At 37.1% G+C, this 26,781-nt stretch overlaps 2 protein-coding genes across 3 annotated transcripts; one reads left to right on the forward strand and one right to left on the reverse strand.

The window, feature by feature from the left end:
- Positions 1-1,158: 1,158 nt before the first annotated feature.
- LOC113099208 (G protein-activated inward rectifier potassium channel 3-like) lies at positions 1,159-6,993 on the forward strand. 2 transcript variants are annotated; one of them, XM_026264309.1, is made up of 4 exons: positions 1,159-1,843; positions 2,966-3,194; positions 4,652-5,867; positions 6,607-6,993. In XM_026264309.1, exons 2-4 carry the CDS (start codon positions 3,021-3,023, stop codon positions 6,957-6,959), a joined length of 1,743 nt encoding a protein of 580 aa, XP_026120094.1. In that variant the 5' UTR covers positions 1,159-1,843; positions 2,966-3,020; the 3' UTR covers positions 6,960-6,993. The 2 variants fall into 2 exon arrangements, with proteins under 2 accessions (XP_026120094.1, XP_026120095.1); XM_026264310.1 differs by having other exon boundaries at positions 2,969-3,194.
- A 1,128-nt stretch (positions 6,994-8,121) lies between these two features.
- Positions 8,122-23,985, reverse strand: LOC113099207 (zinc finger and BTB domain-containing protein 16-like). Its single transcript, XM_026264308.1, has 5 exons — positions 23,850-23,985; positions 19,201-20,193; positions 15,237-15,337; positions 10,463-10,636; positions 8,122-9,435 (listed from the first exon to the last, which is right to left on the reverse strand). Exons 2-5 carry the CDS (start codon positions 20,118-20,120, stop codon positions 9,206-9,208), a joined length of 1,425 nt encoding a protein of 474 aa, XP_026120093.1. The 5' UTR covers positions 20,121-20,193; positions 23,850-23,985; the 3' UTR covers positions 8,122-9,205.
- Between the last annotated feature and the right edge of the window lie 2,796 nt (positions 23,986-26,781).

Genomic DNA, 26,781 nt, shown 5'->3' on the forward strand with positions numbered 1-26,781 from the left:
GGGCTCAGGTGGTTGTGCTGCGGGATGTGTTTCCCATACATTTATTTATTTTTGGAGACTCGCCACAATTTTAAAACTGATCGATTTTCAAAAAGGCTTCGTTAAATAAACACGAGTAACGTAACATAACTACGTAACGTACTGCACGTTTAATAATAATAATAATTCCTTACATTTATGTTTAAATATCAAAACGAGGCACAGTTGTTTTTATATCGCTGTATTTCTGAAAGAAGACTTGCATGTTATATGCCTGATAAAGCAGCGTGTGAACATAGCTCTGCTTTGTTTACAGCTGTTACTGGGGAAACCTCTATTTCTCGCGCTTTATGTCTATGCTTTAAAACATCTCCTGTCGGCAAAGAATGAATTTGCATTTTCATTAAGTCCGCCTGATCCACGCAGCAAACATATTTTGTTTGTTATCAAAAAATATCTACTCTAGAGGGACTTGGCTGTTGTTATTGATTCTATTTGGAGTCTACCGGAAGTTAAGTTGGGTCCACAAAAGCGCTCACGCGCAGTAACGTTTGTTTATGTTGATGCCGTTGAAACCGTCTATAGCATTACAATTTCAGTTGCTCTTGTAATTTCACTCTGTCGTAACTGTGGGTCATTGTAGTGCCCCTTTCTGTCCCAAAACCAGAAGACTGCCATTCCCTCCCACTCCTTTGGATTGTTTTTCTGTTTTTGTTTTTGTTTTGTTTTGGACGGAATCTGTCAGTTACAGTAAAGTTCAGTACATATCACAGTTGCCCACTTTTGCTGAATAAAAATCCAAAATGTAGTTTTTTTTTATTTATTGAACTGAAAGCCATCTTAAACAATGCAGTATGCAGAAAAATGAAAGTTTATGTAGGCCTAAATCATCCATGCTAACACACACTTTTTCGATTTGATTTTTTTTTTTTTTTTTGAAAGTATTAAAACTATTAAAATTTGTCAAAATATTTTTCGTCAGTGATGGAAATATAAGATGGTAGTGCAAGCAAGTATATAGGACACAATTAAACAATATTTGAATAGAAAAAATAATAAGAATTAATATTTATTTGCAACAACTTATTGAGTGCTGCATGCTGCACCCACGCCGCACTCGCAGCGTTGCCAAGGTAACACTTGGACAGTTATTTCCTTTGCCAAGGGAGTTCCAAATGCAACAGTAATGTCCTACACCCTTCAAATGACAAACTTCCAGGGCACTGCCCTTCGAGGGGAGAACGTCATGTTCACTTCCGTTTGGTATTCCCATGTTTTCTCTTGTATTTCTCTTGTAACACTTGTCCAAAGAAGAATTATTAATTCTCACTTTAGAGTTTGTTATTCATATGATTTAGTTCATACAGCATATGCCTTAAATGCAGGACAAGCTGTATTCCATGTGGCTTTCATTCGGAACGCTTCTTTGATGCTTATATGTAATGATTCTGTATTATAGGCTACGTCTTAAACCCTTCATTTTAGACACAGTGATTAAGATAATTCCCAGAGAATGTGTAAACAATGACTATAATTAAAGTGTGATATTTTAGGTTTAAACAAGGTATTTTTCTCTAAGTCAAGTTCATGCTTTTGACATTTTCATCTTTTTGTCTTATTTTTTTTAGTCACCCTTACCTCAAAACGGTGTAATATGACAGAGCTAATCATTTTCAATTATTTGGATTCCAAGGGCGATATGACATTACTGATCTGTCCTTTCTGCTGTAGTCTGTTGAGACACCTGGATTACTATAAGCTGATCATGATTAACTTTGATGTCCAGTCGAGACATCCATATTGTTCTCAGTACTGGCTTGTGAGACCGGCTGCCCAGTGCTGTTGCTGGAATCACACTACCTAGGTAAGACTGGCTGTTTTTTTTTTTGTTTTTTTTTTACTTTTCATGCTTTGGGGAACAAGAAAAAGTAATAAAATACTCTATTTTAAAAGCCTAAGCAAGAAATAGCTAGAAATCTTGACTTGATTTTATTTTTATTTTATTTTAAAGTGCTCTGTGCTCTCTTATTTATTTATTGATGACATGTTACTTTATACACAGAGTTAAGGCTGCTCTTTGCCTGCTCAAAATTCTGGGTAAAGATGTAATGCCTGATTAAATAATGCCAGCCCACCTGGCCAGAGACTAGTACCAAGCTATATGGTTATCACATCTGTGTAAATGCATTTATGCCACATCTGAGCAGCATTAAACAGTGTGTGTAAATACATCTGATAACAGTTGTAAACTCAACGGTGGCATAGAAGCACTTCTAAAGTGGCATTTACTGTAAGTGTCTTTACACAGACTGTTTAATGTTGTTCAGAGGTGGCATTAATGCATTTTGACAGCTATTACAATTGTATACTTTTATACTAGGGGCTGAAGTGGGACTGAGCAGTTATAATTTAGTCTGGCATGTATGCGCCTTTAAACTGAATTTTGGGCAGGCTCAGAGCAGCCTTATCTCGACTGTGTAAAGACATCTTTAGTTCTATTTCAGAAGAGCTTCTCTGCTACCTTTGCATTGCAATTTTGGCTCATTGATGTAGGGGCCATTTAGCAATGAAATTATCTAAAAGATATCTTTTAGCAGCATTGGGTGCACTTATCAGTTCAATGTCCTGATAAACAATTGGCCCATAAGCAATCATGAGTTAGACCTTTTTAATGCCTTAGTCATCAGAGTAAAGTTTATTGTAGGCTCATGTAAGCATATTAATGTCTGTTTCCTGATGGGGAAGGAAAAGACTAAATCCTGCTGAACCAGCAGCAATGAAGCTTAGAGCAGACTGTCTGACTGCTTTCTTTAAGCCCATCCATCCTTGCTCACACACAGTTCATATATTTTCATCGATTAAAAAAAATAAAGAAATAGCCTTTTGTACATTGAAGTGCTTCTAATTACTCTTAAACAGTGATGTTTTACAAGTAGTTTCATTATTTAATACTACAGAGAAATATATGACGTTCTCTTTTCTTTAGAAGGTTTTGGATCCAGCTTCACCACACTAGCGTAAAGTAGTGCCATTTTTAAATCATGATGAGTGGAGTCAGAAGTGTTCCTGTTGAAGAAGGCAGAGGCACCTCAGGGCAGACCCAAGATGATGCCAGGACCAGACCTACCACAATCATCAATCTTAATCCCAAATCCAGCTGGGTTGCATCGTGTAAACCTGGAGATGGAGTGCGCCATCAGTTGTATATTCCTACAGTGGGTGGATTTTATCAACACACACTAATGTTGAAACATGACTATTTTTCTTTTCTTTAATAATTTTTACTCATTCTTTAGAAGATACTCTATCATCATTTACCATCATGTAGTTCCAAACCAGCATGACTTCATCCGTGAAACACTATTTCACAGAAATGTTTACATTCTCAGTAAAATGTTTATCATCCAAACAATGAATCATTCACATCTTTTTTTTTTTCAAACTGTTTTCACTTTAAAATTAAGTCACATGGGTTTAGAATGTAAATGAGGACAGAGGTTTTATTTTTGGTTGAACTATCCCTTCAAGTCATTCAAAACCAGTTTTCAGTCTTTTGTTGAGCACTTAGAGAAATATAAACTGTTTATATAAAATATAAAGGAGTCCATATGACATAAGTCTTCTGAAGTGACACAATAATTTTGTATAATGAAATTTAAGACCTTAAAGGGGGGGTGAAATGCTCGTTTTCACTCAATATCCTGTTAATCTTGAGTACATATAGAGTAGTACTGCATCCTTCATAACTCCAAAAAGTCTTTAGTTTTATTATATTCATAAGAGAAAGATAGTCTGTACCGATTTTTCCCGGAAAAACACGAGCGTCTGTAGGCGTGACGTGTGGGCGGAGCTAAAGAATCACGAGCGCCAGTAGGCTTTTGCTTTGATAGCGTTTGGAAGCTTGAGGACAAAACCAACCAAAACAAACCATGGCTAACAGTCAGATTCAGCGTATATTTATGATCCAGAATCAGATCCAGAGGCTGAAATTTAACAAGAGCAGCAGCAACAACAGCGTCTCTATGTGGTATGTACTGAAATAGTATATATATTTGCTAAGCGGTTTTGGAAAATGACTAAGTTCCACTTTGTCGTCTTTTTTTTTTTTTTAAGCTGTAACTTACATGTGGAAAGTGCAGTTTGATGACAACATCACATGTTGTTTACTTGATGTGCTTACGCGCCGATAACTAAGTTAATAACACAGAGATATTTGAAGCAGTTTTACTCACCGCCTGTGGTTCCAACACACGATCGTGACCCTTTTTCGTTGGGACTGCATTATCCTTAAGAAATAAACGATGTGCAAATCCGTCGTCAAACTGGGCCTTTCCGAAACTTTCCGAAACTTGTGACAAACCGGAAGGAGTATTTTTGGAACAGAAATACTCCTTCAAACGTACAACTTAATTTTTGAAACTTTGTCCATGTTTAGCATGGGAATCCAACTCTTTAACAGTGTAAAAAACTCAGTATGCATGAAATAGCATTTCACCCCCCTTTAACAACTGATAATCACTGTATAGTCCTGTTCACAGTAAGGATGAAAACTATAGAGTTTTAATAATCATACTAATTGCATGAGAATATCGACACCACAGCTATCACTATAGCGGCTTTCGCAAGAAATGCAAAAAAAACGATTTATGTCATCATCTGTGTTCTTTTCCAGATTCTCCCTCAAAGCAACATTCGCCCCGTTTCAACAGGAGGCAACTCCCTTCCTTTGCCTGACATTATGCCAAACCAGACTTCCAAACCAAGCGTGTCTATTCGGCGCCACAAGAGCACCACAGATTTACCCTACAGCCCTCAGCGTGGGTACATGCGTGGCCAGAGACCAAGTATCTGTGCCCCTACCGAGGCAGAGCTGGCACTTATGAGGCGCTGCTCTTTACGTGAGCCAAACATTCGGCCATGTTGTCGCCATGCTCTTAGCGTTCCCAACATGACATGTCCAAGCACAAGCCCTCTATGCAGCACCCCGTCCCGCAGTGCTCTCTACACACCTGTACGGGACATAGAGTGCAGTCCTAAAGCACGTAACAAGCTAATAGAAAGTGAGAATGCACAGACTCCAACTTGTCCACCGGAGCTTCGCGAACAGTGCCGTTACATCTCCAAAGATGGGAAGTGTAGGGTAGACTTGGCACATATGGCTGAGAGAGAACGATTCCTGGCTGACATCTTCACGTCTTTTGTAGATCTTCAGTATAGATGGTTTCTTTTCATGTTTATGATGTGCTACGCAGTCACCTGGTTTATTTTCGCTGGGCTTTATTCGCTAAATGCATTCTTGCGTGGAGATCTCGAAGTTCCTGGTGACTCTGATGTTTGCTACCCCAATATAGATGGCTTTGTGTCAGCATTGCTTTTCTCAGTAGAAACACAGAGAACTATTGGCTACGGTGCTCGGACGGTCTCATCACGCTGCTACGAAGGTGTGCTTTTGGTCATGGCGCAGTGCATTGTGGGCTCCATGATTGATGCCCTTATGGTGGGCTGCATGTTCGTCAAAATCTCACGTCCGAAGAAGCGTGCAGAGACGCTTCTTTTCAGCCGGACTTGTGTTGTGGCCAACCGTGATGACCGCCTTTGCCTTATGTTCCGTCTCGGCGATCTGCGTGAGAGCCACATGGTGGATGCCAAAGTACGCGCTAAACTCATCAAGTCTCGGCAGACGTCAGAGGGGGAATTTCTCCCGCTGGAGCAGTCTGAGATCGACCTGGGCTACGAGAGTGGCTCTGACCGTCTGTTCCTGGTGGAGCCGCAGGTCATTCAACACACCATCGATTCCAGCAGTCCTTTCTGGGAGCTTGGGCCGGAGGAGCTGCGGAAGCAACAGTTTGAGATTATTGTCATCTTGGAGGGAATTGTGGAAGCAACAGGTGTGTTCACAATCATAGCCCACTTTACCTGTTCACCCAATTACCCAAATGTCTTGCCATGACAAACCAATATGGCATGCTAAAGAACTATGAATGCAAGAAAACAATAAAAATTTTATTAGTTGGTATATTTTATTCACTTCCTCACTGGGCTGTTGAGAAATGGGGAGTTTGAAACCAAACAAAGCATAAAAGAAGTTCAATTGAAAAAAATAAATAATAATAATTATTTTCATCAGTGAAAAACCTGTCAAGAACTTATTTAGTTAAGTTTTTTTTTTAAATATCAGTATACATGGACATATTTTTATTTTTGTGTTTTGTGTTAATTTTAATTAAGGTTGAATTGTTTTATGTCAACTTTATTTTAGTTAGTTTCCAAGGCATCATTTCAAATTTAATCTAATATTTATATTTCTATTTCAGATTGATTTCAGTTACATCATTTAAATGTTTAGTTTTATTCAACAACACTTATAACAGCAGTGAAAGCTAACTAAAGAAGTGACTAAAAGTCAAAAGTAATGAGAATTTGGCAGATATGTGCTGAATTATCATGAGAGTGATGTGAAACCATGGGAAAAATAAACTCTTGGCAAAAAATTTAATTAAATTAAATTTTATTAAATTAAATGGAAAAACCGCGCCAGATTAAAACCATGCAATTTGTTACAGCATGGCGCCATCTAGTGGATGTAGTGTTTCCTTCTGAGATAGTTTGGCAACTTTATTTTGACAGGAATGATGTGCCAAGCGAAGACTTCCTACATCGAGACGGAGATCGAGTGGGGAGCCCGTTTTGAGCCGTGCATGACACTGGAGAAAGGGGCGTTTCGAGTGGACCTGAGACGCTTCCACAGCACGTATCCCGCGCCTCTTCCGCCGTGCAGCGCGCAGGAACAGCATCATCACCTGCAGACCCTCCGAGTAGGACTGGAGCTCCAGGAATCTCTCAAAGACAGTGTTAACTGGAAACTGGGGGGAGACGACCAAGAAGACGACATTATAAAACCACCAGGAGCATGTACTTTCACGATCCACAACATCCAGGAGGAGCGAGTGTCAGAAATCAACGAATCCGAATCTCTTTAGTTGTTATACTGTTTAGTGCGATACTGACGGTCCTCTTTCTCAGCGGTTCAGGGTCAGGTCACCATATGTTTTCGCTGTAGGCATGTCCAGAAATCTTTAGTAGCCTGAATAATTCTGAATATAAAGACTGGATCGGTTATGTCATTTAACATACTTTTTGAGTGTGTGCGATCACCGCAGAGGTTGTTTTCTTTCCCTCTGTGGGAACCAGCCGCGGCGCTACCATTGGGCCCGGGTGGGCCTGGGCCCACCCATTTAAGGTCCAGGCCCACCCATTTTGGCCAATGCCTATGAGTAGTGAGTGATTTTCATTCTAGCGGTTCATCCAATAAGCAGCCCGAGGAAAGCTTTGAGCGAAAGCTTTTCAGCCAATCAGCGGCTTCTACCCCACCAGCAAGGGATCCAGTCAAATGAATGACGTTGGCGGACGTCATTCATTCAAGACAGACACAGACAGTTTTGCCGATATGCTGCAGCGCTGGGGAAAATGGATGGTTTCAAGCAAAGTCACCAGCCAGGACGTGGAAATATTATTAACCAGCTGAGCTTCGATGCCAGCGACAAATCCTTAATCGATAGACATAGACAGCACATCATGATTGTTATAGATCTCGTCCTGTTTAGCAGCTTCAGATTCAATGCTGCTGTTATTTCATGTCGATACAGTTCTTCTTGTCATTCTGAATTTATAAGAAACAATTAAATAATTTACACTGCGTGCCGTGTTTGTGTAAATAAATGGGGAGGGGGGGGGGGGGTTCATATTTTAACTGGCCCATCCAGTTTTCTGGAGGCCCACCTACAATAAAAATCCTGGCGCCGCTACTGGTGGGAACGCCGTCTTTTGGACGGAATACGCAACATTTACGCAACATTTAGAGTCGTAACAGGTTTTTAAACTCTAGGCATCGTACATTTGCCAACTTTGTAAGTGGTTACAGAGAAAAACAGAACATCATGCACTAAACGAAAACACACATTAAATAAGATACACTAAACCGTGTTGTTAGGAGAGGAGGCATGACCGTGACCGACACATAAAAACAATGTCATGTACAATCAGCTCGACTGGCATACATATTTAATATGCTCTAAGTAGGAATAATAGTCTAAAGTGTAAAAAAATAAAAAATTGAAACACTGAGCTAATTCCAGTTAAAGGAATTACTTTATTTAATAATCATTCTTATGGACCATATAACCTAAGTTAAGTTGTACATTTATAAAAATGTATATGATAATGGCGTGGAAGAGACCAGTACAGTGCATTGTATTCTTGAAAAAAAATATTCCAAATTGTTGAAGTATTATTGCACACGTTTAAGTTGTCTGTGAACTCTAAACCGAAACGTTTGGGTATTCTTGATGTAGCCTAGAGTTGCAGTAAGCTAAGAAGCATCTGGTTGCGTCACACATTCAACCCCAGGGTATCTCCCTCCCGCAAATCATAACTGCAACCACATGACCAGGTTTTGCTAGATTGAGAAAACTAACGTTTATGTTTTTTTTTTTTTTTTTTAATGTTATTTGACCTGCTTGGCATCTCCTGCTGGTAGATGCAGAGACTACACCATTAGTCACTTTTCACCATTGATGGCCATTCAAAATATGTCTATTCTGTCTTATTGTTACTTTACGCTACATGGTAACTTCTGTCGGAATTATTGTAAATGAAGACAGAAATATTTTATTTGCGTCTAGTTTATCACTGTACACGAATTGTCTTAAGTGCTTAAAGCTAAAACAATATTAATTAATTTATTCATAATATACTGACACAGACTTCCAGACCTGAAGCTGCTTGCTGTTCTGTATGCTGCTCTTCTTCTGCATTAAAACAGCCACTGACAAACTCTTACTGCTTTAATTATAATGCTTTTATTAAAAGATTGTATACAGTGCGTAAATAGATCACATAGTGAGTGTGCTTAGATAAATGGTACAGATTTGAACAGCTCAATAAATAAAACAAACACATATTTTGCATGCTGTTGTGATGATATTTCACAGAGAAAATTATAAGCATCGGCAAATTACAATCTACTCCATCTTAAGTACTGAGTGAAATGTTCATCCAACTAGTCGTTCTTCAAAGAAAATCAAAATCAGCTGGCATAAATGACCTTTGTATGTATATTAAATATATTATCATATTTGCATAATGGCTTCAAAATAATTCATTAATGTATTAAAAATAACCAAACCGTATTGAACCTTCCATATCTACATGTTTTATCCCCCGGGCCTCAGGTGTGGCAGTTGTACAGGTACGTGCTGCTCAGGCTCCAGTCTGGAGGGAAGTCCTGCGTGGGGTGGTTCTTCAGGTGTTTCTGCATGGCTGCCAGGCTGCTACAGAACTCCAGACACAGGGTGCACTGGTAGGGAGTGGCACCACCGTGAGTACGCAGGTGCTTGATCATGGCCGAATAGTCACGTGAACGCTGGCCACACAGCCGACACTCGAATGGTTTTTCACCTGGAAGAGAGACGAGGAGAGAGAACTGAGCTGAAGATTTTATCATGATTTCCCATAATCCCTAATCAGTTTTGTAGTCAGTGTTGTTATTGTTAACTAAAACTATAAAAAAAAATAAAAAATTGGAAATGGGAATACAGATGAAATAAAATATAAATAAAACAAAATAAACTTTAGAAAATTAGAAATGTTTCCTTGGCAGCTAAAGCACTATGAAAAAAAACAAACATTTATATCCATCTATCTATCTATCTATCTACATGTGTGTGTGTGTGTGTGTGTAGATATATATATATATATATATATATATATATAATTGCATATAAAATAAATCTATATAAAATATTAAAAAATTATAAGAATAAAAAAAAACCTTAAAAAATCAAAGCCTTTTTTTCTGAGAAAGCTGTCAAACCAAGAGACAACAGAAAATAGAGCTGATATTTTTAAGTCACGGAGATCACATTAAATCAAATACAGACTTGACGTTATAAGTGATGGACTTGTTTTAAACTAAAAAACAAAAACAAAACAAACATAAAAAATCATTTTATTTCAGCTAGCTGCCGAAGCAACATTTGTCATTATTATTTAGTTTATTATCAATTTAATGTACTAAATTATCTATAAAAAAGTATATACAAGCTATAACACAAAAAAACAATTAGTAATAAAATAAAATAAAAACTTCAACTGCAACCACAATTTGAAAAAGCTAAATTAAAGCTTAAACAAATAAGAACTATTAAAACTAACTAAAAAAAATATATAAGTGCAATAGTATGTCAGTGATACTAAAATACCACTTAATTTAGATTACAGATCTAATCTTGATACAGTGAAATGCCACGTTCAGTTTCTCAGAAAGTGAAATCTTTATTTAAATGAATGTTATCTGATCCTGCTCCTATAGAGCCACTTTTCAGCAGAGTTCAGCTCCAGCAATGATTAAACACAGGTCTTCATGATCACTAGAAACTTCCAACACTGGAGGAAAGTGGCCCATGGGTTTAAAGGCCGGTTGTACCTGTGTGGACCCGGTGATGTGTGTCCAGCTGGTGTTTAAGGCTGAACCTCTTGCTACACTGTTTGCACTGGTAAGGCTTCTCCCCTCCGACACCCCTCCTGAGTGAGCGCAGAGATCGCCTGTCCCGTCCACCTCGGCCGCAGAACTTACACCTGAGCGCCATCTCCCCCGAACCTGCCAACAGATGACGAGAGAACAGTGAGTGAAAAACTGGTGGACTATAAATATATGGATAGAGGATGTGTATTTTATGTCGTCTTTTATGAAGAATTTGTTTGTCATAAAAATGCAGCTTTTTGCTTAACGAAATGGACTGAAGTCTTGGTGGATTATTGTGATTTTTATTTATTTATTTTTATCAGCTGTTTGGCTCTCATTCTGACGGCACCCATTCACTGCAGAGCATCCTTTGGTGAGCATGTGATGTTAAATTTCTCCAAATCTGTTCAGATGAAGAAACAAACTCATCTACGTCTTGGATGACCTGAGGGTGAGGAAATTTCAAATTTTCCAAATTTTTTGGAGCACTTCATTTTTGTTAAAAAATTTACAGATTAATTTTTCAACTCATCTTAGCACTTACCTACGTTTCCAATTCAGAGCTATGCATGCGTTTTGAGCATCTCAAATAACCTTGAATGGTATCTCACGCAATGAACCAGTGACAGAAATAGTGACCTTTCTACTAAAACTCTCAACAGATTATTATGGTTACCGAGCCTCAGTCCGAAACAGAAGCAGCGCTTCACAAGAACGGAGGGTTATTTTAGGTGTGATACTGGTCAGCTCTTTGGCCCCTCATGTCTACTCAAATGTGTTTAAATTTGTCTGAGTGTTGTCTAACGCGCTGCTGGTGACAATTGTTCCATTCGTTAAAACACCAGTTAACCACGTGTGAAAGTGAAAGGAGACTTATGGTGTTATCTAATTATTAATATTAAAAATAAGGGTATAATATGGGTCCATTTGTTAACATAAGTTAACTTCATTCGTTAACAAGAACTAACAATGAAAAATAATTAATTTTAACATTTACTAATACATTAAATTAAAAGTATCTATTTAAATGTAGTGAACCGTACACTTACAATGAACAGTTTTAATATAAACTTAAATTAACAAAGATTAATAGATATGTATTGCTCATTATTAATGTCAGTTAATGTGTTAAATAACAGAATCAATATAATTAAGCTTATTACAGAAACCACAAAAATGCACCGAAAACATTTATATTAGAATATATAAAACCAAAGTCTGATAGCACTAAGGGGGCATATATTTAGCCTTTTTTATTTAATACAATATTTAATTATTTTTTACTTTGCTATAAATTCGGAAGCTCTTGTGTTTCTCTGCATGCAAGGAAATCTGAATTGTATCCTTTTTTATTTTTTATATAAAAAATACATTTTCATATTGACCACTCTCAAATGACTTGGGAAGGAAACCACACCTTTATCATTGAAGACATATCTATGTGGTCGTTCTCAGCCAGTGTAGAGGACTGCATGATGCACTGATTAAATGGTTTGCATCTGCCATTAGAAATGTAACACAACTCTCTTATAGTAAAAAAAAAAAACACTAAAAATCTGAAGGTGAAACGATAAAAGAAAAAATGTATGGCCTTTTAGGGCTTTTGTATATTTCAATATATAAGTTTTTGTTATTCATTCACATCATACATCCATTATTGTTTGCTGGTTAATATCCAGTTCTGTTAAAATAAAGCGACCAAATGTTTATTTTTCAGTCATCTGTAAAGGGGGATTAAAAGTGATTTATGGTCCAAAATAAAGTGACATCTGAGCTTTGGTAGTGCGCAGCCGAGGGGCCCAATTTTAGATAAACACATCCTGTGGCAACTCTCTCTTGGTGTGCGGCCTAGTTTATAGCTCTCCCTGTCCACACACACACACACACACACACACACACAATCATACATACACACCACATCCTCTCCTGTACAGCTTAAATGTGAAGAAAAAGCATGGTTAGCACTTTCTGCATATATATTCGTGAAGACAGATCTTGTGATAATCATACGGACACTTGCACGGTTGTGTAAGCTTATACTTCAGAGCTTGCTGAAACAAAAGCAAACGTGAAAGTCGTGTGAAACCAAAGCAAACATATGTGCCCAAGTGTGTATTCACACATATATAAACTCCCATATACCACCCACACACACAATCTCTCTCTCTCTCTCGCTCTCGCTCTCTCTCGCTCTCTCTCTCTCTCACTCTCTCTCTCTCTCTCTCTCTCTCTCTCGCTCACACTCTCTCTCTCGCGCGCTCTCGCTCTCACTCACACTAACTCAGGATGCAGCACAGTAACATAAAACTGCTGCAGAAACCTGCGCCTTTACAGCACAACATTGCTGTTGGAAAAGATGACGTTGAGCATTCTTAAAACTGAGGGTTCATGTTGTTAGATGCATTTTTATAAATCCAAAATCTATCTGGAGGATCTGTAAAAAGTGAAAACTGTTCATGTTAACCTGCAAAAAAGTGACTTTAGTTTGGCGCAACCTAATGTTGTCAGGTTGAATGAGTCATATGCCGCCACATTTTTAGATTGTGACATTTTCATTAAAGACAAAGAAAATATTATTTTTCAGAATTGAATCTTAATTGAATCTAATATTGTTGGCATGCTATTCTTCTAAAACGACATCATATGACACTTTGTTATTTTTATCATTATTAGACATGAAATATTTAGGAGACTATATGAAATATGCATACTAAAAAAAAAGGGGGTGCCGTCAGAATGAAAGTCCAAACAGCCCATCCACTGTTTTCCTCTCACATCAAAGCAAAACTGACATGTTTGTTTAAAAGCGTTTTGGACTGTTTTCACTTATAAACGGTGCTTGATCTGTGAATATCTCTCTCCTGATTCCGATGTTTTCACTGGAAAAAGAATTTGTATTTTAGCAATGGCTTTAAAGTTAAAAATGCCTTGATGGATTTGTTTCATACAAATGAACAGCTTTTGGCTGTTGGAAAGACATTTATTTGATGGACTGGAGATGTGGATTACTTGTGGATTGTGATGTTTTTCTCAGCTGTTTGGACTTTCATTCTGACGGCACCCATTCACTGCAGATGATCTGTTAGTGAGCAAGTGAAGTAATGCTAAATTTCTCAGGCTGTTCCGATGAAGGATCTTGGATGGCCTGAGGGTGAATACTTTCAGTATTTTCAGCCAATTTTCACGCAAAGCCAATCTTTGCCTGCTCTATTCCTCTAATTACAAAAATATGCATTTATATTTATTTTAAACTAAAACTACCCACACATGTAATATACCACATAAGTCACATAGTCTCTTAAAGATAAACATCTCATAAAAATGTGTTACTATCATTCTCACCCCAATATGTTCAGGAGTGTATACGCTCGAGCACACATAAAAAGCTCTCTAACCCCAATTTGGATGAAAGAGGAACAAGCCAACACGTCTCTTTTGGTACTGTATACAAACCACCATGAAGCACAGAGCTGATCGACCGCAGGACTGTGCTGATGCACCACGATTCAAAAGCCACACAGGACTCTTGCATACAGCTTTACACCCCAGTTTAGAAGGTAAGGGGTCATTTCCTTCTGCCTTTGTGTCCTGAGAACAATATGCAAACCAGGACAAAGCATAACCACCATTTGACTGCACAGTAACCCCTAAAGTGTTTTTGGACAGTCAAGGAACTTACAGTACGCGAATGTTTTTGTTAGTCGGCATCTGTGCTGCAGGAGCATTTCTCAGAACTAACTTTACTTTCGTTAACGGGTGTCAGCGTGTGTTTTTTTTAATCTGAAGTATGAAGTCATTTCCTTCAGGTTCACACGGATGTGCTAGAAGAATATCCACAGTTATAGTTCATTGCATTAATGTTTGACAATCAGGAAGCTCTGAATACGTTTAATGCTGAAAACTACATCTGTTTGAAAAGTGAGCCTGTATTGCCTTGCAAATCAGTGCATTTGAATTAAAAACATTTTGAGAAGTGGCAATGACATTCACATTTTAGTTATTAAGGTGCTAGCATTTATTTATGTATTATTCAAAAGCAACTTTAAACTGCACTGAAAGTATAGATTTTAAAAAGTTGTGCAATCCTTGGGAGTCAAAATGTGGATAAAAAAAAGAATTGCATTACAAAATTAATTCATAAAAATCAAGAAAGTGATTTAAAAATCATTTAAATGAATTAATTTAAATAATTTATTCAGTCTGGCCTAGGCTTGTTTCCTGGTAAACATGGAGTTGTAAATTAATATCATTAGCTTTGTAAAAAAAATTGCTTTTGTTACTCTATTGTAAGTCATTTTAGATAAAGGCATCTGCTAAATGCATAAATGTACTGTGTAAAAATAAATGTACAAAAAAACATTTTAATGGGAAATTCTGGCTTGGTATTGTTTCGGAAAGATTTCAAAAGAATCAAACTCATACGATACTTCAGTTTTACAGATGCATGAATAAATCTAGCTACTTTTCACTGTCTACTATCCTTTCTTTTTACTACTGCAAGCGGAAGAGAGGCCACAGCCACCATCTTTCAGCTCTTTGAGAGATACACAGCATTTACATCCTGTTGTGTGCATCCATTCCTCTGATCTGCGTAAAAAGTAGATGCATCCCGGACAAAATCTGCAGCTTACTGCCGTGGATTTCGTTTGTTTCTGCAAGCTTCTGTATGATTATCTATATGCCTTCTTTATTCTGGGCAGATAAAGAGTGTCTAGACTCATTTTTGTCATATTACCTGAGGTTGATGACCCAGGCGTTGGCCTCCAGGGGTTTTCCAGAGCTGGTTTACCGCAGTGTCTGCAGCATATCTCCCTCTCCTCTTGAACCTTTGGCTTCCTGTGGAAAATGTCGTCACGTTAATGCTCATCTCAAAGATCCAAAGGTCCATATTTTCCAATGTCTATCTAGCATAGACGATTGCTTTTAGGACTTTATTCATCATCAACAAATATCTTCAAACTTAGTCACTGCCTTTTCCGCTACTGTTTTTTTTTTAAACCACTTGTTGATCTGGTCAGTTAACACCTGCAGGTTCAGTTGCACTTCAAGAGCTGCATTTCCACACTCTAGTGTGTTTGCTAGACCACAGCTAATTCAGACAAGCAGGTAAAGGTCAATGAGAAGTGAGAAACCTGATGCTTTCAGGTGTTACTGCTGATTACCACCAATGTGTTATCATATTTGCGGCTTTATTTAGAAGAAAAGGCACTATCATTTAAGTTTTGTAAAAGACACACACACACACACACACACATTCTTCAGCTTACATTATTTAAACTAGTAGATCAGATGTTTGTAGATGAATGCACACATGCCTAGATATGACTTTCTACACCAAACGATCTTTTTAATCTATTTTTGGACTGTTGTGAAGGTAAAGCATTCTACAGATGTCTGTATGAACTTCTTAAAAGCTTTATAAAGGATCCCAGGATGTACCCGATGTTTCAGAATGAAAAAAATACTGAGAAATAAGTAGGTGTTAAGTGTGTGAAGAAAAAATACACGGACAAACATCGACATACAGCGCACACCGCTCCGTAGCCCAACGCATGTAGACATGAGGCGACAAACTGCCATTCGAACTGGTCAAATCTATTTTAGCAAATCATAAAAATTAGACTTACATCACCTCGTTATATGACTAAAAAGAGTAGGAACAAAGGTTTTGTGCTCAGGTAGCAGGAAACAAAGCAAGCAGACAATGGTTTCCTCTGCCGGAGTCGAGCAACCTGCAGCGCATCTACAGTGTGCAGGATAGCTCATCCGATTTCATGCGATTCGATGTATTTAGAATCAAAATAGAAATAATGTGCCCTTCCAAATGTATTACATTAGTCTGAAGGGCTTTTATACATTTTACATTATTTGGGATGTTTAACCACAAAGTATGATATATTTGAGTCTAAAATGGTGTGTGGGTGGCTTGTACTGTTTCCCTATGCGTGCTTAGCTTAAGAAATACTGCATCTGCTCTCAGATGTTTCATTTCACCATACACTGAGCAAAAGAAGCATCCAGATCTCTGTCTGAATGGGGCACCTGTTTGTGTGTGTGTGTGTGGCAAATTAGGGAGTGGAACAGACTTTGGCTAAAAATGAGACCGAAATAGAACATCCTGCTCCGAGGGTGGAGATGACTGACTTTCATGTTTACTGTTTGTAAAGTTGGGGACAAATGGGGAGCTCCCCTCAGTTTCGGCCTTGATAGTAAGTGTTATGTTCCAAAACACTCCGCCAACATATCCAGTATATATTTAACATGGTGCTTCTGTGCTTTTATACTGGCTCAAACACTTCAAATTAAGCAAAAAAACAAACAAAAAAACACTCAAATTACTTAAATGTGTAACTTACGGATCCTTGTGAGCCTAAGCACATATATACAAATGATGCATTTAAAATTACATTTAAATTAAAATATTTATTATTCTTAAATCATTGCAACTCTAACATTCGTCTTCATTGCGTAAATACTGTTATTCCACTGCAGTGGAACCACAGGCTGTTATTAGTTCCCCTCGTTTTAATGGAGCCTGTAGAAAGATAACTGTTGTAGGTGGAAAAGGGGGCTGGTTGGGGAAAATGTGTCCGTTGGAAAGTACAGAATAAAAGGGGTATCATCTAATTTACATTCATAGACACACACACACACACACACACACACACAGAATTATGAATACATATGCAAGCATATATGCCACCCGTCAAAAGTTTGACACACTTGACTGAATTTGTTTCTCAACTTAAAAACAACATGTTATAAAATAGTGTTGTAGATAAATATAATGCTTGTGTATTAGCTATTGTTTAAAAATATTTTTAATTACTTAGGATGAGTTGGAGCGAATAGTGAAGTAAAAATTGTTAGATTTTTTAGTGCACATGTGAACTCCTTCAATACTGTTTAAAAAGCTTTTGAGAATTTACTACTATTTAAATAATGGAAAGTAAAATAATGGTGAAATAAAAAAAATTTAAGAATGAGTATCATGTGTACTAGCTTGGCACTACAGTGTAAACACAAAAAATAGTTTACTGAAGTCAAATATTTTAGGGAACAGTTTTTTTTATTTATATTTTTATTAAAATCAATTTCAAGCAATCACAAGGTTTTTTTATTTTTTATTATTATTTATTTATTTTTTGTCTTAAGTCGCTGGGCTATATTTGTAGCAATAGCCAAATATACATTGTCTTGGTCAAAATTAAAGATTTTTATTTTAATGCCAAAAATTTGGATATTAAGTAAATATCATGTTCAATGAAGATATTTGGTTGCACTTTATTTTACAGTATGTGTACTTACATGTATTTATAGTGTATTTACAGTGTATTTATCTAAGAAGTTCTGGTAATACAAGGGAATTACTGTACATGTAGGGTTAGGTTTAGGAGTAGGTTCGGTGGGTTAGTAACTAGTTATTACATAATACATTACTGTAATAACTTTAATAAGTACACACATGAGTATGAGTAGTATACACATGAGGAACAGGACTGTAAAATAAAGTACTACCAGAAATTTAGTAAATTTCATGCTGTAAATATATCAAAACTTAAATTTTGATTAGTAATATACATTGCTAAGAACTTCATTTGGACATCTTTAAAGGCAATTTTCTCATTATTTAGATTTTTTTTAACCCTTCAGATTCCAGATATTCAAATATAGAATTTTTTTTGAAAAATTGACCCTTATGACTGGTTTTGTGGTGCAGGGTCACAAATAATTTAAATAAATCAAGCCACACTATATTGGTCTGTACAGACAAAACCAAAATTTGGAAAAATATTTTTTTTAATCTAATAAATAAAACATAACAAAAATTACTCACTACTTTAGTAGTAGCTATTCCTTTTTTTTTTTTTTTGCTATTTTAAATATTGAAATATTCAAAATGTTCAATATGTTAATATTCAATGAGAGGTGATGTTAACTGATGCAAAGGCAGAAAAAAAATGAAAGTAAGGTCAGATTTTGCGGTGTTTGCTCTAGGTTAAAACTGTAAATGTGTTGTTGGATTGGTGAAAAACAAGTTTAGCAGGCTAATGGTGTTCCACTGAAATTAGCTGACTTTAATGTGGTTTCCTGTTGAACATATCATTAAAAAAAAAAAAAAAATGCTGGCAGCACAGCTTCTGAAGCTCTATGTTTAAAAAATATATAATTTCGTTATTGAACATTCATTGTTTAATTCCGAGGGCTGAACAAGTATTTGAACACTTAAAGGGCTTTAACTATTTTTTTTATTATTTATTCACCTTCATGCCTGAATTACTTTTCTTTCTTCTGCAGAAGATATTTTGAAGGATGTTCACCAAACAGTTTTGGTTACGACTTATTTCTATTGTATGAACATACAAAAAAAAAAAAAAAACATGGAGAATTTTTTAAAAATATCTTTTGTGATGTTCCACCAAAAAAATATTATTATTAAAAATAAATAAATAAAAATGCAAGTTTAAAACAAAAATAGGATCATTTTTGGGTGAACAATCTCTTTATAAGATGTAAGAATATCATTACATTAGATGTGAGGTGCTTTGAACATTTTATAATTTAAATCACAAAAAGTAAAATCCTTATAAATTCAGCTTGTGCTGTCTGTCTTTAAAAGAAACTCCACATTGTTTGATAAATGATCTAATCCAATAACATTCATACATTGAAAGTGTCATCTATGTGTCATTTCTTACCTCTCTTGATCATCTGTCATGGACCCTGTTAAAGCTGTGCTGATAGAGGTGGTCTTTCCTTTCAGACCAGGAATGAAGGGATTGTCTGGAGTCAACGGAGGAGGGTGTATGAGAGGGTGATAGGGCTGAAGCAACCCTGTGTAACCCATAAGTGAGGAGTTGACCTGTGGCTGGAGCGAGTGGTGGAGGATGGGGTACATGGGTGTGGGGTAGGGATACGCTCGAAGGGAGTGAAATGCCATTATTTCTCTACAGTTTAACATCATGCTTCTAGACGAGCTGACCGGCGGCCAGCAGAGGCGAGGGGTGGGAGACTGAGCTCTGGAGGAGATGATGGTCTCTCTGGAGAACATGGGAGGCAGAGGAGACACGGGAGAACAGCTCTTCTTATGTGCATCGTGCACCGACCTCTTGGTGGAAGAACGTTCTTCTTCTGAAGAACAATCAAGGTGGTCTTCATCCGAATTCTGGCTTCTTTTAGACAGCTCGGTGACCTTCTGTGCTTTGTCATCTCGGAGTGCATTTGCTACTTTTGTGTCTGTCCTAGTTGAATCTGGATCTCTAAGTTTTGCTTGACATTGTTCTACCAAAGACTCCATCTCAAGGTACCTGGCACCCCTCAGCAGCTCCTCGAGATCATCTTTGGGCACCTCCAGCGATTCGCTGTACACATAGTCCAGGATTTGCTTGAAGGTGTGAGAAGAGACTCTGTCTATTAAGCAGCAGTACTTTTGACCTGAGCCGTGCTGGTTTGTTAAATGGCGCTTCAGCCATTTGCTTGCCAAGGCTAGTATCAGAGCGTGGGCTTTAAATGTGAGGCCCTCCACAATGACAAGTGTGTCACAGAGGGTTCCTGCCTGGCGGAGCTGCTCCGTCTGATGCAGAAATGGCACGTGGTGAGGGTTATGAATGCGGATCATCTTCAAAGAGCGAAAGGTGCAGCTGAAGTGAGATGATCGGGTTTGATGTCGAGATGAGAAATCTCATGTCAGCCTTTAGACGGGGGAAAAAACAGAGGGTAAGTTTGTCATGGGACAATGAGGAATAATAGTCGATCTGAAAGAAAATGGAGAGAGATATAAACTACTCAGATCTAAGAATCTTAAAGTAATCTCCCAGGAAATTATAAAATATGGAAATAACTGGATTATGTAAAAGACACATTTTTGTGTAATATGCTATATTATAAAATAAAATCTAAACTCTAATATATATCACACATGTATCACATACAGCCCCGCCCAATGGTAAAGTTATACCATTGAATATTATATATTATATACTCAATATATACTGAAAATAACACTAATATATACTGCCAATTAATGTTATTATTATTATTTTTAACTATAATACGCTTCTCTGATTAATGAATTATCTTTTTATTTACTTATTTATTGACAGGTTAATTGTCATTAATTGTAACACTCTAGAATAGGTAACACCTATAAGTTGCATATTAGCATGCATATTACTAGAATATTAGCCATGTATTAGTGCTAATTAAGAACATATTAATGCCTACTTGACCTTATTCCACTTCCCTAATCTTATCCAATACCTAAACCTAAAACTACCTTACTGACTATTAATAAGCAGCAAATTAAGAATTTATTGAGAGAAATGTTGTAGTTAATAGTTAACAAGTGTTACCTATTCTAAAGTGTTACCATTAATTCTTCAATTTCTGTATGTATCTGGATATTGTTTGGATATCTAAAAAAAAAAAAGAAAAAAGATAATTAATAGTCCAAATAAAGTTCCCAAACTCAAACTATGCTTGTCCGCTCATTAGATGGCACATACATTGAGGTATCCAACAGTCATGAATAAGATGATCAATCTAAAGCAGACTTCTTTTTTTTTACATGCATCTGAGGAATGATCGAACATTTCATCATTCAGCTGTTTTAAAAAGAGACCTCATGGCTTTCAGACGGAAATACTGAAAAAAAAAAGACTGAAACATAGATAAGCCTGAAGGCGTAAATACACTTAGCGATATAGGCCATTTGACTTAATTTCAGAGATTGTGAAAGACATATTCAGAAGAACCAAATAGGGTTTTTTCCTGAAATCATCAGCGTCACAACACCTCTAACCTACTTTCATACATCAGACAGACAATCTAATTCACGAAATGAAACTATCTCACAATACATTCAGCCATGAACTGGAATTGCATTTTTTATGTATGGCACAACACGGAGGCGGACATGTCTGGCATTGTCAAAGGACCTTTCACATTTTGCATCACCTTTGAAATTTAGTTGTTGAGCTTTTGTGACGAAGCCACAGACCTCTTCAGAATGTGAAACTCTGACTAATGCCGGTACGCTGAGACTCGTAAGAGTTCAAGTTTGTTTGATCAACAACAATAGTATCAAAGCCATACAGTAGGTCGGTTTAGATACGCATCTACTGTAGTAGCAGTGTGATGTGGTGTCTGGTGAAGCATTTGATTACAGTACATGTCAGCTGCGTTCTAATTCCTCACAATTGCGCAGAAAGCGATGCAGACAGTGTGTGGGGTGCGGACTGGGGCAACGGAGGACGGTTTTGATACTCGATCTTGTAATGCGTGCACATAATGACACTTTAAATAAGAAACATGACCATCCTGGAATAAGAGATGGCCGTCTTTGGACAGTAATGAGATGTAACAGATTTGAGACGCACATATTTCACTCAACGCTATATTGTCGATCTGACAATGCGTGAACAAGAAAGTCGAAGATCATCGAATGCCTGCAAAACCATATGCTGAAACGATCACTCCCCCTCAGCGTGGACGCAATGGTGACGGATTGTGTGGAACACACTTTACTGAGATGACAATGCTCGATGTTCTGATTACTAGAATTGATGCTGAACTGCTTAAAAGTGAGACACACGCATCGCACACACACACCCAGCAAAGCATGAAAAAAACAACTGAAACAACTCAATGTTAATACTGTACGGCAAACAGGTGTGTGCAGACACTTTGTTTTCATAACTGCCCAAACACTCACAACGTAGTTTACATTTCTAGCTAACACAGCTTATGGTGTCCGGAACGAAGTAACGTAGTAGGATAGTTTACCCCAAAATTAAAATTCCGTCGTCATTTACTCATGCTCATGCCATTACGCATTTCTTCACAAAAGAAGGTCATTGAAGAGCACTGGTGTCCAAACATACTGAACTACATTGGTTTTCATTGTGCGAGCGTGCAATGTATAAGACATTTTGTTTGGAATTACATGAGTGTATAAGTATATGACTACACATATTTTTTTTATTTTTTCATTTTTAGGTGTACGGTCCCTTTAAAACTGAATATACTCGGCTGCCAACAGAACAAATTACTTCTCCTTTGCACATTTGTTTGTAGCATTAGCTTGTGTGTGTGTACCTTTTTTTTCTGAAAAAGCTATATGAGTCATGTGTTATACTAAAATATTAATAGTCTATTGTGGCATAAATAAAAGTGAGTCATATTACTGTACTTCTAGCCTACACTGAAAATGATGCTTAGAAAATAATAAGCTATTATTAGTCCTTGCAAAACAAGCGATACATGCAAACCTTAATATCATATTGCGAAAGCTACCAGCCGAAACTCATTTCTTGCTTTATGTTTATAGCAATTTATAATCAAATCTGAAAATATTTTATAAAAATAGCTAGTCATGTAAAGCATATTGTACATGCATGCTATAATATAATAAAAGGATACATTTCACACATTTTCTACAGCTATTGTAAACTCTAGCAACCAAAAAAAAAAAAAAAAAAAAAAGTACAGGAACATGAATATTGTTGCTGTGACAACAGTGCAATTAACAATGCTAAATAAAATGCAAATTAAAAAGTTTTCAAGTACGCCAAACAAAGAGCACTACAGCAAACGATATCTCACCAGTTCATAATCTTATTATTATTATTATTTTTTTGCCAACTTCTTTTAAAGCCCTGGTGCAGTTGAAGACTCATTTGAGCATAACAATAAGAAGAATGAAACTGAGGAAGATGTGTTGTAATTGCGATGCAGTTTGACTGTAAATTCGGCAATAGTGCAATGAGCAATGGACTTACCTGCCATGCAGGTCTGTGAATGTCTATATATGAAACGCAGGTTATACTCTGTCCCATAACCAAACGGAATCCTTTCCTTCATTGTACGAAACTAAAGCACATCAGATGTAAAACTACTGCCCAACAAAAGCCCTTCAGTAGCCCTGCTCACAACAATCTAAAAAGCGCTATTAACATAAATCTAAACCACTAGAGAAGAAGGAACCTATAGACTGTATAACAGACACTCAAATGCAGGTGATAACTTCACAAAACTGCATAAGTGTAACGGTCAGGCCCACATAAAGAAACACGGCGAGAGAAAGAGGCCCATGAGTAACAGGGGAAAACCTGTCTTCAGTGACACATCCTCTCCGGGCCTGCAGTCAGAAAAGACCTCAACACACACAATCAGACACTTTGCACCGATGCTTTTGTAATCAAAAGATGATTTTCCAGATATAGAAAGCACTGCAATTGGTGATGGGGGAGGAGAAGATGCAGGCAGACGGCAGACAAGATAGGAAATAGCAAGATGACACTAGAAGATGGAAAAGAAGCCTGGCTGACAGAAACCTTCAAAGACGTACCTATGCGATCAAGGTGGAGGCTGTGTCCTGCCGCGAACGAGTCAACAGAGACGCATTAACATGCATCGCGACCTCAACCAGAGGTGTCATCGACCAGTGGAAGCCTACATGTGGGTGAGATCTAGCAAGGCCACCTCAAAACTCAAGCCAGCCCCTCCCCTTTGCACCTCAGACATCTGTGATTGGTCTTCTATTGCTTTTTGATGTCTTTCTTTCACAATTTTTTTTCTAGTAGTCAAGTGCATCTGTGCTGTTGACTTATTTGTCCTTTTAAAACCTCATACCTGATAGATGCAGAACCATGACCTGGTAAAGCTCAGAAAGTTGATTAATTAAGAGATTTCCAACAAAACATTTTGATAAGAGAAACTTGAATATAATAAGTTTCTCACGTTAGAAATGGCACCTGAGAACATGACAAAAATGACAGTACATGTTCACTCATAAGTGAAACAGTGATAAAACAAAATAAATATAATTTCAATTATACTTAAAAGTGAGTTTAATATTTGATATGATACACTAAGACATTTATGATGGGGACATGAAGATGTATTTCAACTAATATTAAACTACAAGTACAATTTTCAAGCAATGTCTGAGACCTAACCTACAAACCTTTTTTTTCAGTGTCAACTTCGGTTGCCAATCTAATTCTTTAAAGTGGTAAAGATAAATAGATTTGTCATGGGAGTGAGGTAAGCAACCACTTATACGTATTGGTGATATTGAACAGTACAAGATAAACAGGCTTCTCCGAAACGTATCTAGAACAGTATAGTGGAAACACTCTTTCCTCCTATTTGCTAATAGACTACCTTTGCCTTAAAAGGCACACATTTTTTTTTTGTGCCATTTTTTTATGCAACTGCCCACACTTGCATAAAAAAAAATCACAAAAATATCATGTTATGGAAAACAGCCAGTAAAACTGTCACTCTGGCCTCAAATGAAACTCCCTCTCCAAAAATAAATAAATAAATAAAACATTGTAGAGTCATCTCCTCATCTCTCTGAACAAACATCCATTCACACATGCATTTCTCTTTACCGACACTGATGATATAATCCAATTTTATAAAATGAAGGGACTGGTTAATAAGCAACTCGACCCACCAGATAACAAAAATTCCATGAAGAAAATGAAAGCGAAGGTGTGCAAATTGTTATTTGAAATCACCTTATCAGTCACTGCAGTGGAGGCTGGAGATCTTTATCAAATTATTATGTGTGATACTTCACACTGTCATGGAAACTGTCATGGAAAGTGGCACTTCCTTTAAATCAGCGTAATTAAAGACCTGCTCTCGTAATTGTTGAGCTTCTCCATTTTTACAATGGTGTTATGGGGACACAGTCACAATCATGATATCTGCAGAACCTGAAAAAGCCAATATATATATAAAAAAGAATTGCTATTTTTTTTTTTTTGTTGATATTGACTGATAATCTTCGTATGGGCTTTTGCTCTCACAAATATAATAAATTGCATTTTTAAACACACCACGTCGTGTCCGATCATGTGACACCAGAACATTTACGTGAGGCTTCCGTGCATGCCATATTTGAATCACCGGTTCCGCGAATTTACAACAGATTTTGTGTTACATTGTTTTCATTAGTGAAAATGAAATAGACACATTTCTTTCTTAAGGAGTTATTTTTAAATGTAAACAGAGCATCAGATTATGGTCTTCCAGCCTGGTTTGGAGACTGGTTTTAGTGGGGTTTTGACCACTTCTTTAGCTAATCAGGAGACCAGCTAAAACCAGCTGCTTTCATGAACAACATTGTTAAAATCCCTTCCAAAATGCCACCCCCTCCCCCCACAAAAAAAAAAGCAAAAAAAAAACAGCCAATCTAAATCCACCCAGGTTGAGTTTAAAAAAGTGGCCGGAAACAAAACTTGATCTCACACTTATTATAAAGAACATTAGTGTCCTTTTTCATGAACACTAATATATTTATAATATAGTTATCGTAGTTATAGTTCTAGGTGTGAATTTCTCTTTAGTCTCCTCCCACCTTCTACACAAGTGAGAACACACGAATACTAGTTGTTCACCGTTGAATTGAGGTTTTAAAGCACTTGTGGTGGATAGCTTTTTGGGTTAACTATATTTTCAGTTATTTGGAAAGTTGTAAACATAAATTTCGACGAGTAACACAATTATTAATGAATTAACACTGAAATAAACCTCCACTTTCAGTTTACATCTAGTTTCTCTCAGGTTCTGGAAACACTTACTTGACAAAACCACATCTGAGAGAAGCAGCATTAAAAGCCAACAACAGGCGTAGAACTTTTCACAAACAATATATACTTTGTGAATGTGTTTAGGCTAGGTTTTGTAGGTTAAATCTACACATTTCATTTTTAAGTGCACAATGCCAACCGTTTGGTTAGTATTTGTCGGGGGGCTTTGCTGTTAGACCGTTTAACAGTTACAGCTTTAATGCTCCAGTAATTTCCAGACAGCCCCCCCTCACCTTTTGAAAGAAATGTCAAGTTTTGCATACTGTACTCAACGGTTCTCACAGTCACATGAACATGGTGATGCACAGTGAAACTGTACTACAACGACTGAAACCCCTCAGGGAACCCGAATCACCCTGAAGACGCCCTCTGCTCCTATCCTCCTCTGATGTGTTTTTTTTTTTTAAAGAAGGGTATCCCCACCACTAAGGTTAAACATTTTAGATGTGTTTGCACTTGGGGTCTACCTATGTCTCGTTGTTATATGTATTCATCATAGTCAATTTGGCTTCATTTACAATGAACAAGGTGAGATGGTTGAAGATCTGTCATCCATCACTAGCGGTTATAAAAGAACTCTGGATTCACAAGCATGCTGTGCTGATGTGTTTCTTATATTGGAACAGGGATGCATAGATGCATTGAGCAAATGTTTATGAGTGAATAATGTGTTTA

This window comes from Carassius auratus, unplaced genomic scaffold (genome assembly GCF_003368295.1).
Source record: "Carassius auratus strain Wakin unplaced genomic scaffold, ASM336829v1 scaf_tig00216880, whole genome shotgun sequence".
NCBI classification, from domain to species: domain Eukaryota; kingdom Metazoa; phylum Chordata; class Actinopteri; order Cypriniformes; family Cyprinidae; genus Carassius; species Carassius auratus.

Excerpts from the sequence above, each read along its gene's own strand:
- LOC113099208 (XM_026264309.1), top strand. The coding sequence starts at position 3,021 with ATGATGAGTGGAGTCAGAAGTGTTCCTGTTGAAGAAGGCAGAGGCACC. Across the intron at positions 3,195-4,651 it reads ATCAGTTGTATATTCCTACA|ATTCTCCCTCAAAGCAACAT; the intron begins GTGGGTGGATTT and ends GTTCTTTTCCAG. Across the intron at positions 5,868-6,606 it reads GGGAATTGTGGAAGCAACAG|GAATGATGTGCCAAGCGAAG; the intron begins GTGTGTTCACAA and ends TTATTTTGACAG.
- LOC113099207 (XM_026264308.1), bottom strand. The coding sequence starts at position 20,120 with ATGATCCGCATTCATAACCCTCACCACGTGCCATTTCTGCATCAGACG. Across the intron at positions 10,637-15,236 it reads GCCTGGGTCATCAACCTCAG|GTTCGGGGGAGATGGCGCTC; the intron begins GTAATATGACAA and ends ATCTGTTGGCAG. Across the intron at positions 9,436-10,462 it reads ACATCACCGGGTCCACACAG|GTGAAAAACCATTCGAGTGT; the intron begins GTACAACCGGCC and ends TCTCTCTTCCAG.